We start from the raw sequence: 12,606 nt of genomic DNA, 5'->3' as shown, positions 1-12,606 counted from the left end.
ATGCTGGACATTAAACAAGTGAGCAAAATAAAGAGAGAATTGCAAATGACAGAAGTGCTAGCAAGGAAACCAGGGGGCCCTGCAAGGACTGTTGGGGCCTGATAGAGATGGGGTCAGCGGAGGGCGCTCTGAGGAATATGCCGTCCTGTGCAGGGCGGCCTGGCTGAGCTCTGGGACTCTGCAGCTCGCAGGTCGAGGTGCCTTAATTGCAGATTCTTCATGTGGAAAGAGTCTTTGGCTCTGTTCTTCAATTATGGGATAATAAGTCCCTCTGAGGAGCGGGCAGCCCTTGGTCTCCGGCATTTGATGTGTGATTTGCGCCCACTCTTCCCCTGAGCTGTGCCAGCACACCAGATCCTTACATGGGGGTGTGGTGTCCATTAGCCACGGTGAACTTGGTGAGTGTGAGGGGGTGGGAGCTGTGCTGGGCTTTCAACCTTCTCTGCAGCCCCAGTGCCCACTCTTGAGTGCTCCCACTGGGACCCAGACCCGCCCCCTGGTTAGCAAGAGTAGGTGCAAGAGTATGTTCTGTTGGTGAGAAGGGAGCCGTGTGTGTGCTGGTGATTGTGTTTGCATATCGGTTGGGGGTGCAGGCAGAAGCGTGTGCATGGCTCTCGGGTATGTGAACACAAGTATCCTGTGTACGGGTATGAATGTGCATGTGTGGATGGTAGTCACTGTGAGTGTGGGTGTGTGGATGTCTTCGAGTCTGTGACTGCACTGTGTGTGTGTCTATGTGTGTGCAGGTGCACACATGCCTGAGTATCTCTATGGGACAGTGAATGTATGAGTGTGTGTGTGTGTTTTGGGGGGCGCTAAAGGTCTCCATGAAGTGTGTAGTGTGTTTGTGCACATGCTGGGTAGGGATGGGCTGCGGCAGCCCAGGAGTGTGTGCAGGGAGGGGTAGGTCCAATGGGTGGAGGAGGACTCCATGATTCCTTCCTTCCCTCCAGCCCTCTGAGGCTCTCATTCAGTCTCCCAGCTCTGTACTGGGACCGGGCTATTTCGCCAGCCCAGGAACCCCACAGCCCTAGAGAGGTCCCAACTTTCCCTTTTCCTGAGAGATGAGTCCAGGTGGAAAGAACAAGAAGGATGTCCTCCCCCATCTACTAACAGTAAAATGCCCACATGTTTCTGTAAACCATATGCAAATGAACCATGCTCCCAGCGCCTTTCAACAACCTGTCTTATAGGAGTCATAGATGGAGCTTCATCCAGAGCTTAACCTTCAAACCACCCTTGGCGGCCCAGCCCTCTTCCAGGTCTTCCTGCCTCCAGTCTTGCTCCCCCCAACTCCCCCTACCTTGTAGACCATGGTCCGCAGATGCTAAAGTCTGCTGTGGATCCCCAGTACAATCAAGCTAAAGTCCAATTCCTTAGACTTGCACCCGCCCTGTGGTACCATGGACCGCACCACTGCCCGGGTCCTCATCTCCCCATACCACCTACTACCCAGCATTGCCAGGACAGCCTCCCTCCTGCAATGTCCCCTCCGGGCTCTGCTTGTCTTCCCAGTTCTGGAAGGCCCCCAGGTGCCCTCCCCTCTCTGAGCTCCCACAGCCTATAAGTTCCCACCCACTCAATCTGCCCTCTCCTTCTTCCTCAGGTATGAAGTTCTGCACCCCCTTCATCACATCCACCACTCCATCCCACCCCAGCCAGACTGTGAGCTTCCTGAGCACCTGCTGGTCTCCTCCTCTCCATCTGCTCCTGGCAGGGGACTTAGAGCAGAGGCGGGCAGGGGCTGCTGAGTGGGGAGGGAGGATGAAGGAGGGGACCCCAGTGCAAGCACTGTGGTGAGCCCTGCAGGTGGTGAGCAGCTCTGAGTAGGTGCCCAGGAAGCTGGTGACGCAGGTGGGGAGGCTTGCTGGCAGGGCCTGCAGTGCTCCCCCCTTCATTTTCCTCACCAAGCACCCAAGCAGGGCTGGGAGAAGGGACTTCACAGAGCATGAAAGATGGGCTGAGGGGATTCCAGGTGACTGACACAGGGAAGTTGGAGAGGGACAGGATGATGGGTGTGATGGTGAGAATGGATCTGGAAAAGGGAAGGTGTGGGCAGAGAAGGGGAGGGAGTGGGTGGTGCTGTCCCAACTCTGCCACTTTCTGCTGTGTGACCTTGGGCAAGTCACTCAAACTTTCTGGGCCTTGGTTCATCTGCAAGGTAGAAGCTTGCCTTACTTGTTGGTGAGAATCACATGCAAGGCAAAGCACCTTATCACCCCATTCATTCATTCCTTCATTCATCCTCCCAAGTTCTTTAGGCACAGCAGATGCATCATAAATGGTGGACCTCTTCCCCTACCCCAGACTTAGGGGCAGCTCAAATCCCAACTTAGAAAGGATGGAACTGGGAGGCTGAGGCTAATACCACTGATTCCATAATCAGGGCCTGAAGGTCCATAGACTGAGAGATGGAGAGGGGTCCAAGGTCACCCCGTTTCCCTCACTATACACCTGGATTGTGCTGTAGATGGAACAGTAGCTGAAAAGGCAGAGATCAGAAAAGTTCCACTTCTTTGGATTAGCCCTCGAAGGCTTCCTGGAAGAGGGGATTTTCCTGAAGCCATCTGCTTGGTCAGAGGATGGGCTTATCATTGAGGCCCACAGACTGGAGTGTGTATGTGTTGGTGGGGACAGGTGTGTGCCGGGCATGGGGAGGGCACTCTGGTAGAGACAAGAGGCTAGGGGAGGTAGGTCACAGCTGGTCCCCTTGTCACTCCCCTCCAGGTGCACTGTGGTCAGCTGAGTGACAGTGAGGAGTGGAGCCTGCAAGCCGTGGAGAAGCATGTGAGTGGGGGTAGGGCCGAGGTAGGATGAGGGCTGCTGAAGACCCTCATCACAACTGATGGGAAGGTGATCTGGCTTGGGAGATGGACAGACCTGGGTTCCAGTCCACTACCTTTGGGCTGTGTGACCTGGAGCAAGTCACTTAACCTCTCTGAGCCTCAGTTTCACATCTGAGAATGAGGATAAGGATAGCACTGACCTACTGAGGGTACTGGTGAAATAAGGGGAGTCAAATATTTTGTTAATACTTAGGAAGGGCTATCTACATAATGATATTGAGGCTCTTCCTGGAGATTTTATGATTTTGTGACTTAAACAAGAACTTACGACTCCCCGTGGGTGCTAGAGACAGAGAAATCTGACCCTGTTCTGCCTTGTAAGAGTCTGGGGGCTAGGCGTGGAGACAAACCCTGCACTTATCTGATCATGGACCGAGGGGCGCTCCGGGGGCAGTGGGAGTCCACAGGAGGGTGGAGCGCTGAGGGATGAGTTGTTTGGGACGCGGGTGGGGGGTGGGGGCGATGGGCACCGCCGGCAGAGGGAAGGGCTCGAGGAAAGGGCGATAAAGGTGGGGCGTGTGGCTTGCTGACCGCTCCGCCCGTCCCAGACCCTGGTGGCCCTGAAGAGGGTCCAGGCCCTGCAGCAGCGCGGGCCCAGCGCGACCCCGGAAGCGGTCCAGAATACTCCAGAGGGGGCGGCGGGAGACCAGAAGGGTGGGGTTCCGTACACAGACCAAGATCGAAAGATTCTGCAGCTTTGCGGTGAGGACCCGGCTGGGGCAGGTCCTTGGGGGCGGGGAGGGGCGGGGTCGAACCTGGAAGGGAGGGGCCCATGGGTGGGCGGGGCCTGAGGGTGGCGCGCACCCTTGGGGGATTCTGTGGGCCCTCTCTCTGACCTGCGCTCCGCCATTGCAGGGGAACTGTACGACCTGGATGCCTCTTCCTTGCAGCTCAAAGTCCTCCAATACGTGAGTCCCTGTGCCCCTCCTACTGTGCTCCTCCCGGGACCGAGGTCCCTGTGAGCCGTCCATCTCAGTTCAGATTACCGTGTCCTGCCCCTCTTCTCTTCCCTACCTACCCGAGGAACCTCAAAAAGGCTAGAGGGTGGGGAGTGGGTTTGCTCCCAGATCCACTGTCAGCCTCTCGCTGTGTCCCTCCCTCTCAGCTGCAGCAGGAGATCCAGGCATCCCGCTGCTGCCTCCTGCTGGTATCTGAGGACAATCTCCAGCTTTCCTGTAAGGTGAGGGCCCAGGTCCACTGTGGAGCAGGGCGAGGGACTGGGGTCTCTGAGAGGAAAAACCTTGCCCATCCTTTAACCAGTCCACATCGCTCTGCCCATCAGGTGATTGGAGATAAAGTGCTGGAGGAAGAAATCAGCTTTCCGGTGAGTCCCGCACCCCCTGTGTGGGAGTCTGCAGAAGCAGTTAAAGTCGTCTAGGCTCTCCTAGGATCTGCCCAGAGAGATTGGGATCTGCTAGAATCTCTTGGAATCTGATGGAATTATCTGGATCTTGGGGTCTACTTAGAAATGTTGTGAGAGAGCACAGCCTCTCATGATCAGGAGCCATTAGGAGAAATCTCTCACAATCTACAGAAAGGCTCACCTGGGACCAGTTCACTTCTGTTGGAGTATTTCTGGATTTGGCTCTCTTAGAATCTGTTAAGATCAGTGAGAATCCTTGGATTCTGCTTTCCTCTCTCCTAGTTAGGGAAGACCCTCAAGTCCTCCATAGGAGATTCTGGCCAAGAGCCTACTCCCCCACCCTCACCCAACCCTCACTCCTCAGTGTTGACTCCATCCACAGTTTGGACTGACTGAAGAGGTAGTTGAAACTTCCAGACTTGGGGGGTAAGAGGTCTGACATCGCCTGATCTTGGGAAGAGCTGGGCCCTGACTGGCTCTCCTCACTCCCCCAGTTGACGATGGGACGACTGGGCCAGGTGGTGGAAGACAAGAAGTCTATCCAGCTGAAAGATCTCACCTCTGTAAGCCATGGCCTGGCTGGACTGGCGGGGAGCCAAGGGGAGAGCCCACTGCCCAGTCCCCAGGGCCAGAGTCTCTGGGCCAGGGCAGCCTAGGAATGGGGGGAGACAAGACCCCACCCCATGTCGTAGCATTTCCCACCCTGCATGAGCTCTTCAGCCCCTCCTGTTGCAGAGTGTGGTAGAGGGCGGGGGGAAGGAAGCATATTCCCTCCTTCCCTGCCCTGACTTGCCTCCCCCTTGCCTCCCCTTTGCAGGAGGATGTGCAACAGCTGCAAAGCATGTTGGGCTTCGAGGTGCAGGCCATGCTCTGTGTCCCTGTCATCAGCCGGGCCACTGACCAGGTCGTGGCCTTGGCCTGCACCTTCAACAAGCTTGGAGGAGACTTGTGAGTCTGGGTGGAGTGATGTGGATCAGGAGACGGAGCTGAGAGGCCGGGCAGGGCTCGACTAGGGTAACAGTGTGGGAAGGGTACTGGGCAGGGATTACTATTCCAGCAGTGGTAGGTTGAATGGTTTGTCTGTGCAAGAGACTGTGAGATTATGGGAGCGATAGACCCTTGCCGCTGCTCCATGTTGACTTTGTAAAATCTTGTTGCAGTCCAGGCGAGTTCCCCTTCTCTTTGCCCACTTCCTGCAGTTTGGATTATCCAACTTTTTGGTACTGGCCTTTCCCCCACTTGCCATCCTTTGTTTTGGCATTTCTACTGGGAACTGCCTGATGGAGCAGCGATGAGCTCTAGGATGGGTGAACTCTCTGGGACTCGCAGAGCATCACCGACCCAGTGGACAATGGCTCAAGGGAATAGGCATGGGGACTGGGCTAAGCTGAGGGTCTTTAGAGGCATTGATAGGGCAGCTGTAAGAATCGTGTGAAACAGAGGGGTAGGCAGGACACAGAGTCAGGTAAACAGGCTTAGTCCATATCTCAAGAACTGAGGTCAGATTTGAGGTCTAGAAGTGGTATCATAGATTTCATGTCCTACACCAACTCATTAATTGGTAGCAGCTGCCTGAAGCATTGTATTAGTTTAGTGAGAAACAGTGCTGTGATTGATCAGCCATGTCTGTCCTGGGTGCAGCTTTAGGATGTGAATGTTGCCACACTTGGTCCAGCAGGCCTAGCAGTAGGGCGTAGTAGGCAGGTGAGGGGTTGCATTCTGATTCCAGGATGCAGAGAGATGCTGTCAAGATGCTTGGCCCCTGGGGCCCAAGCAAGCAGGCTGGGTCTGAGGGCTCGGACCTCCTGCAGGAAGTGGAGACTGGAGATGTTGGGACTAGAGAGTGTCAGAAGCCCAGGGATGGGGCCTGCAGGGGTGGGACAGAGATCTGGGAGTCAGAGATCTGAGTAGCAGGACCTGCCAGCATAGAGCTCTATTGGCAATTGGATGGGCCTGGGAAAATAAAGACAGGGACAAGGCAGAACCTGCTGAGGCAGGGGGGATATAGGATCTGTGTCATTTGTCCCATCCTAGTGGTGGGAGCATTTGTGCCATTCAATAAACACACATTGAGTACCTACTGTGTCTGGCCCTATGCTCCCAGAGGGGAGGGTCCAGCAGGGTTTGTGACCTCTGGCTGCTAGCTGTAGGCTTGGGTACTGAGGTGGCCCTGGACCTGGAGGAGAGGTGGTATCAGAAGGGAAACGAGATGGGGACTTGGTGACAGCCCTGAGGCCCAGGGCAGGGGCAAGGTCATCTCTGGGTTCCACATATTTCAGGGAGTGAGTGCTGAACAACTGCATGAGCCAAGGTGGCGCTCAGCTCAGAGCAGACACTGCAGAGAAGCTGCCTGGAACCCAGAGAACAGGGACTCCAGAATCCCTTTAGCTGAGAGTGTGATGGGGTGGGTGGCAGGGGCAGAGGTACGGTTACAACATTTAGCAAACACTTTTCAAATATCTCCCCTGTACCAGGCTCTGTATTAGACAGGGGATGATACAGTCATGGTCCCTGCCTTCAAGACTTGATGTTTATTTTTAGGGCGTAGAAGGAGGAGGGTGGGAAAGGTATTCTAGGCAGAGCGAACAGTGTGGGAAAAAGCATGAAGGTGTGAAAGAGCCTGAGGTTTTCTCAGAATGATGAGGATCTCACTGTGGCTGAAGCTGAGAGACGCCCATAGAAGAGGGGAGAGAGGTGGGTGGGACTAGATGGAGAGGGCTCAAATGCCATGGGAAGGAAGGTGGGCAGATAGACACAGGGTGGTGGGGATTGGGGTCTAGATCCGAATCACTGGACGGCAAGCACTAGTGGAGGATACCCCGGCAGAGAGGAGCACTGAAGGCAGCCCCCAAATGGGGAAGGGACTAGGCAGGGAAATCTGGGGGCTGAGAAATGGTCAGAATCTCTGAGGAATGCTCCATCTCCCCATGATCCCCATCTGGAGGAGCTTACCCACGTCCCCAGCTCAGGTCCCACCTCCAGCTTGGTCCATCCAGTCCCGCCAAGCTCCCTGGTGACAAATCATTTGGTGACCCCATTGAATGACCTCCTGAGGATTTTGGGCTGATCTTGTCCGTTGTGAGCCAGCTCCATGAATCTGATGGGCACTGCCCTGCCCACAGCACCATAGGACTTGTGGAGGCACCAGATCGGGGCCTGCAAAGTCCAGGGAGGAGGGTAGGACAGTGACAGGAGCTGGAAAAGACAGGGCAGTGCCACCGCCCCTCCCTGAGGCTGGAGGGGCCCCTGGAGAAGAGCAGAACACCCAGCCCCAGTCTGAGGGAGGAGACTCAGCCTCAGTCTGGGTAAATCTGAAGTCAGAGGAGGGAGACATGGCTCTGGCTTCGAGAAGCAATAGTCTGAGGAGGAAAACACATTTTGGTCAGGGGAGGATTAGAACTCCCTCCCTCAGGAGCCCCCAGTCTGAGGGGGAAGCTGGCCCAAGCCGCCTGTGCAGTGAGCAGCCCCAGCAGAGGAGAGTGAGTTTGCTAGTGGATTTCCAAGTGGGCTTCCTGGAGGAACAGAAGTAAGGCAGAATGGGGCGAGCAGTCCGTGATCTGTCCCTCTCCGGTGACCCCCGCCACCCCACCCTGCCAGATTCACAGACCAGGATGAGCGTGTGATCCAGCACTGCTTCCACTACACCAGCACGGTCCTCACCAGCACCCTGGCCTTCCAGAAGGAGCAGAAGCTCAAGTGTGAGTGCCAGGTGAGTGGCCTGCCTTGCGCCTCTCTCGGGGACCAAGTCGCTCAGCTCTCAGCTCTACAGAGTCAGCCACAAGGGAAAAGCCCATGTCTTCGGGGGCTGGTGGCAGGGAGACTTCCCATGCTCTGGCGGCCTCTTAAAGAGGGAGGACAGTAGCTCTTCAAGACGGCACCTCTGGCTGCAGGCACTGTATGCGATCGCCCTCTAGTGTTCAGATTGGGCCCACAGCAACATCTGGGTGGCTAGAGCTGGAGGTGCATGCGCACCTGAGACTCAGGATGTCTATGCACCCTCACTGGGGCTATTCCTCCCACTCCTTCACTTAGTAGCCAAATGATATAATTAGACTCTTCCAGTCTCCAGTCTGTCCAGAGAGCCCTAGGGGAGGAATGAGAAGACCCTGGAGCTGATGGAGGCAGGGGGCTGGAGAGGGTGACCCCCTGCAACCTGATTCCCTGTGATCTCCATTTTCTCCATTCCAGGCTCTTCTCCAAGTGGCAAAGAACCTCTTCACTCACCTGGGTGAGTGCACTGCCCTCCTTCATGCCTGGCTGTGGGGTGGGAGTGGGGGGTGGCATTTTGAGGAGGGGAGGTGGGCGGGCTTGGCCTCAGCACTCCAGCCTGGTCTCACCACTGTCCCCCATGCTTCTTGCTCCCCCAGATGATGTCTCTGTGCTGCTCCAGGAAATCATCACAGAGGCCAGAAACCTCAGCAATGCTGAGATGTGAGTGAATCCACCCCGGGGTGGGGCGAGAGAGGCCTTGGGTCTCAGTAGTGACCTCTTCTTTCCTCCCCTCTTTTTTTCCCCCTCCATTGTCTTCTTGTGGGACCCCATCACGTTTTGTGTGATTCTTTATTTCATGCCTGTGTCTCTCACTAGACTGTAACATCAAGTGACAGCAGGGGTGGGGCTTACTTTGCTGGCCATGGGTCCTCAGCTCCTAACACAGTGCCTGGCACAGAGTAGGCGCCACCAAAAAAAAAAAAAATCATCTATCTGGACTAATGTCTGGAGTCAGCCAGCCCTGAGGAGAGTCTCTCACCACGGGTCACTCCCTCCAGGCCTCAAAATCCAGGCTTTGCCTCTAGTCGTGAGATTTGAGGGGTGGCGGGAGAGGGGTGGCGGGAGAGGGGTGTCAGGGCCCTGTGGACCAAAGCCATCTCTCCACAGATGCTCTGTGTTCCTGCTGGATCAGAACGAGCTGGTGGCCAAGGTGTTCGATGGGGGCGTGGTGGATGATGAGGTGAGGCAGGGCCTTGAGGAGGGAGAGTGTGGCCGTGGTCCTGGGGGCCGGGAGTACGCAGTGGGCGCTGGGGAGCAGGCCTGATGGTTGATGGTCAGCTCTGCGACCGGCCACCAACTTCCTCTCTACGCCATCCCTGGCCCGGCAGAGCTATGAGATCCGCATCCCGGCCGACCAGGGCATAGCGGGCCACGTGGCGACCACGGGCCAGATTCTGAACATCCCGGACGCGTATGCACACCCACTTTTCTACCGTGGTGTGGACGACAGCACTGGCTTCCGGACACGCAACATTCTCTGCTTTCCCATCAAGAACGAGAACCAGGGTGCGTGGTCCTGGCGGCTCCGGGAGGAGGGGCGGGGCGGGGCCTGAGTAGGATGGGGTGGAGCCGAGCAGAAGTTCCACAAGCCTTCTCCACCACCCTAGCGTCCCTAAGCCGAAGGGATGGGGTTTCCCAAATATGTGACGTCCCTTGAGGACACCCTGGGAGGGTAGATCTCCGTCGGACACATCCACTGGTTCATCCTAGCCCCTCTTTGGTCCCCAGAGGTCATTGGTGTGGCCGAGCTGGTAAATAAGATCAACGGACCATGGTTCAGCAAGTTTGACGAAGATCTGGCGACAGCCTTCTCCATCTACTGTGGCATCAGCATCGCACATGTGAGGAGGACAGGGGCGTGCAGGACCCTCTGTTCTCCTCTCCACATTGGCTCTCCTTGCTCTGTCCAGACCTGCCCTGGTCTGTGCCCTGCCCTGGGGCTCAGAGCCCTGCTACTGGGTTGCTGTGCAATCTTCAGTACCTACTGGTCACCTCTGGCCTCAGTTTCCCATCAGAAAATCGGAGATACTACTTCCTGTCCTGTACAGTTAGCCTCCCAGGACTATGGGAGATCTGTTTTATTTCCCTCCGTTCTCTGGAAGCAACCTCAACCCAAGCTCCTGGTTATTCTTTTTGGGATATGTTGGGTCTCATTGTCCAGAGCTGGGAGCTCTGGCCCAGGAATCCAACTCCTAGGCCCCCGGCGCTGTTCCCCCTTCCTTGCTTCTGTCTCTCTGTTGTGGACCTCAGGTTCCATCACTGAAGCCTGGGGCAAGCTCAGGAGAGTGTGCAAAGTGCCAGCTCAAGTGCTAAGAGGCACTGGGAAGGAGGAGCAAGAGGAGGTCTGGATGAAAGTTGGAGGGGGCTCCCTACTCTGGGCTGGAGCTTGAAGGCTCAGACTGGGCCCAGCATGGGACAGGAAGGGGGCAGGGATTCTATCTGATCCCTTTGCCCCAGTCCTGGACATTCTGAGATTTCACAGCCACCTTGCCTGAGCCCCATCTTTCCCTCTCTCCCCCCAGTCCCTCCTATACAAGAAAGTGAATGAGGCCCAGTATCGCAGCCACCTAGCCAACGAGATGATGATGTACCACATGAAGGTGAGCCCTGCACGGAGCTCCTGCTTTCCTTGTCAGGGCCCCAGGGTCCCCTGTAGCCCACCTGTTCCTCCCCCGCCTCCCCAGATCCTCAGGCGCCCAAGACAGGCTGGGCTTTCTGATCATCCTCTCTTGAATATAAGAAGATAGACCCAGAGAAATGCCTCGCCTTTTGCTCTGCCGCTCTCCTTTGGGGCAGCCTGCCTTCAAAGCAGTTTCTGGTTCAGCCCCAAGGCTGCCAGCAGGACTTAGCCCAGGGAAGAATTGGTTCAGCCAGGTGTTCCCAATGTCCAGGGATAATTCCCATCCTGGGAATTACTGAAGGCTGGGAAGCCCACCCAGGGCCCTTCTGACAGATCCATTAAATACAGTGGTCATGCAGTCCTGGGCAGTCCCATTCCCAGACCTTGTGTTAGAAAAGCTGTCCCAGACTTTAATTCAGAGTATGTGGTGGTCATTGTTCATTTGAACATTCCTCTCATCTGTGTCTAAACCAAAGTCTCACAGACTTTGTGGCTACGGTCAAAGCTGTAGCAGGAAGGATTGAGGTTAGACTCTGGGATGGTCCTCCCAAAAGAAGGAATCTTTAATTTATTGTCTATGAAAGGCTACCCATGCTGTCATGAAGAGGTGTTCTCTGTCTTTGACAAGGATAGGCTGTTACAGATGAGGGTGGTCACAGGAAAGGAGGCATAGTAGGTGGGCTGCAGGATGGTGAGGGGAGGGTGGTGATATCCTGCCCAGTGATAACCCACGGAGTGGATGGCCCAACTGGGGTGCATTCTGAGTGGGAGGTCCCTGCCACTGTGGGAATTTGAGGTTGAAGACATTGGATTGGGTGGAGGCCGTCTTCTAATACCCCAGCTGGTTCCCTCTAGGTCTCTGATGATGAATACACCAAACTTCTCCATGACGGGATCCAGCCTGTGGCTGCCATTGACTCCAGTTTTGCCTGTTTCACCTACACTCCTCGCTCCCTGCCCGAGGATGACACCTCCATGGTGAGCTGGCCTGTCCCACTTGAATGTGGAGGTGGAGAGTGTACGGCCGGAGGTTGAAGTTAGATGTGCATAGGAACTTCCTGGCAAGACAGAGTCATCAAAGAAGGCTATGGAGTCTCCTCAGAGATGGAGGGGGCATGTGGTCTGCCAGCATGGGCCGCAGGGCCTGCCCAGGGGCCAGGGGCTGGGCTGGAACCAGCGATGGCCTCAGGATTGGCACCTCCCTCCCTGTTTTTCTAAGATTTTGTGTGAACTTGGTTCCAAGAGTTCTTAGATGTCATATTTCTAAGTTCATGGCTCTGAGAATGCTTGGCTCTACCATTTTATAGTTCTCTAGTTTAGATCTAAAGTTCCAAGACTCCAAAGTTTTGGAGGCTCCAAGAAGGGCCAAGGCTGGGGGCGGGGCGGCGCATCTTGAAACTGACGATCCCTCTGATCCCTCCCTTCCACTCTCTCCAGGCCATCCTCAGCATGCTGCAGGACATGAATTTCATCAATAACTACAAAATTGACTGCCCGACGCTGGCCCGGTGTGTGTCCCCAGCCCTCCCCTCCGTGCAGGCAGCCCCGTCTCTGCCTCCCTCCTAAGTCTACTCTCACATCCATTGCCCCCCACACTCTGGGAAGGACTCTCTGAGGATGACTAGGGGAGGCCCACTCTTGTGAGGGTGGGGAGGATCTGTGAGTGAGAAGCAATTCACAGACACTGGGACCACGAGGATAGGAAAGGAATGGGGCAGGGCAGAGCCTGGAGGGTTTCCTGGAGGAGGAGAGCCTGAGGCCCCTGTGCTGCCCTCTCCCCTCCCCCAGGTTCTGTTTGATGGTGAAGAAGGGCTACCGGGATCCTCCCTACCACAACTGGATGCACGCCTTTTCTGTCTCCCACTTCTGCTATCTGCTCTACAAGAACCTGGAGCTCGCCAACTACCTCGAGTGAGTGACTGCACTTCCCCCCATCTGGTAGCTGGTGGGGTCCCCTTCCCTGGAACAGGGCAGCACCTCCTGTGTGGCAGGCTTTACACACACTG

The 12,606-nt window shown here is 55.8% G+C and overlaps 1 protein-coding gene across 9 annotated transcripts in view; it reads left to right on the top strand.

Moving 5' to 3' along the window:
* Positions 1-12,606, top strand: part of PDE2A (phosphodiesterase 2A) — a 92,607-nt gene that overhangs the window by 75,228 nt on the left and 4,773 nt on the right. For 6 of the 9 annotated variants that reach the window (XM_082340618.1, XM_082340620.1, XM_082340617.1 and 3 more), the window contains 17 exons: positions 2,728-2,787; positions 3,395-3,548; positions 3,702-3,754; positions 3,952-4,026; positions 4,129-4,170; positions 4,704-4,772; positions 5,027-5,157; positions 7,807-7,918; positions 8,398-8,437; positions 8,577-8,640; positions 9,088-9,160; positions 9,309-9,486; positions 9,709-9,821; positions 10,503-10,580; positions 11,456-11,578; positions 12,038-12,108; positions 12,389-12,511. In XM_082340618.1, the coding sequence (XP_082196744.1) occupies positions 2,728-2,787; positions 3,395-3,548; positions 3,702-3,754; positions 3,952-4,026; positions 4,129-4,170; positions 4,704-4,772; positions 5,027-5,157; positions 7,807-7,918; positions 8,398-8,437; positions 8,577-8,640; positions 9,088-9,160; positions 9,309-9,486; positions 9,709-9,821; positions 10,503-10,580; positions 11,456-11,578; positions 12,038-12,108; positions 12,389-12,511 (1,559 nt within the window). Of the gene's footprint in view, positions 1-1,606; positions 1,734-1,770; positions 1,976-2,727; positions 2,788-3,394; positions 3,549-3,701; positions 3,755-3,951; positions 4,027-4,128; positions 4,171-4,703; positions 4,773-5,026; positions 5,158-7,806; positions 7,919-8,397; positions 8,438-8,576; positions 8,641-9,087; positions 9,161-9,308; positions 9,487-9,708; positions 9,822-10,502; positions 10,581-11,455; positions 11,579-12,037; positions 12,109-12,388; positions 12,512-12,606 lie in introns of those variants that run through there. The other 3 variants (XM_082340621.1, XM_082340623.1, XM_082340624.1) reach the window with 3 other exon arrangements.

Source organism: Balaenoptera borealis, assembly GCF_965194805.1.
Source record: "Balaenoptera borealis genome assembly, chromosome: 11".
Classification (NCBI taxonomy): Eukaryota; Metazoa; Chordata; class Mammalia; order Artiodactyla; family Balaenopteridae; genus Balaenoptera; species Balaenoptera borealis.
Note: the sequence above shows the minus strand (reverse complement) of the source record. Positions and strands in the feature narration are given on the sequence as shown.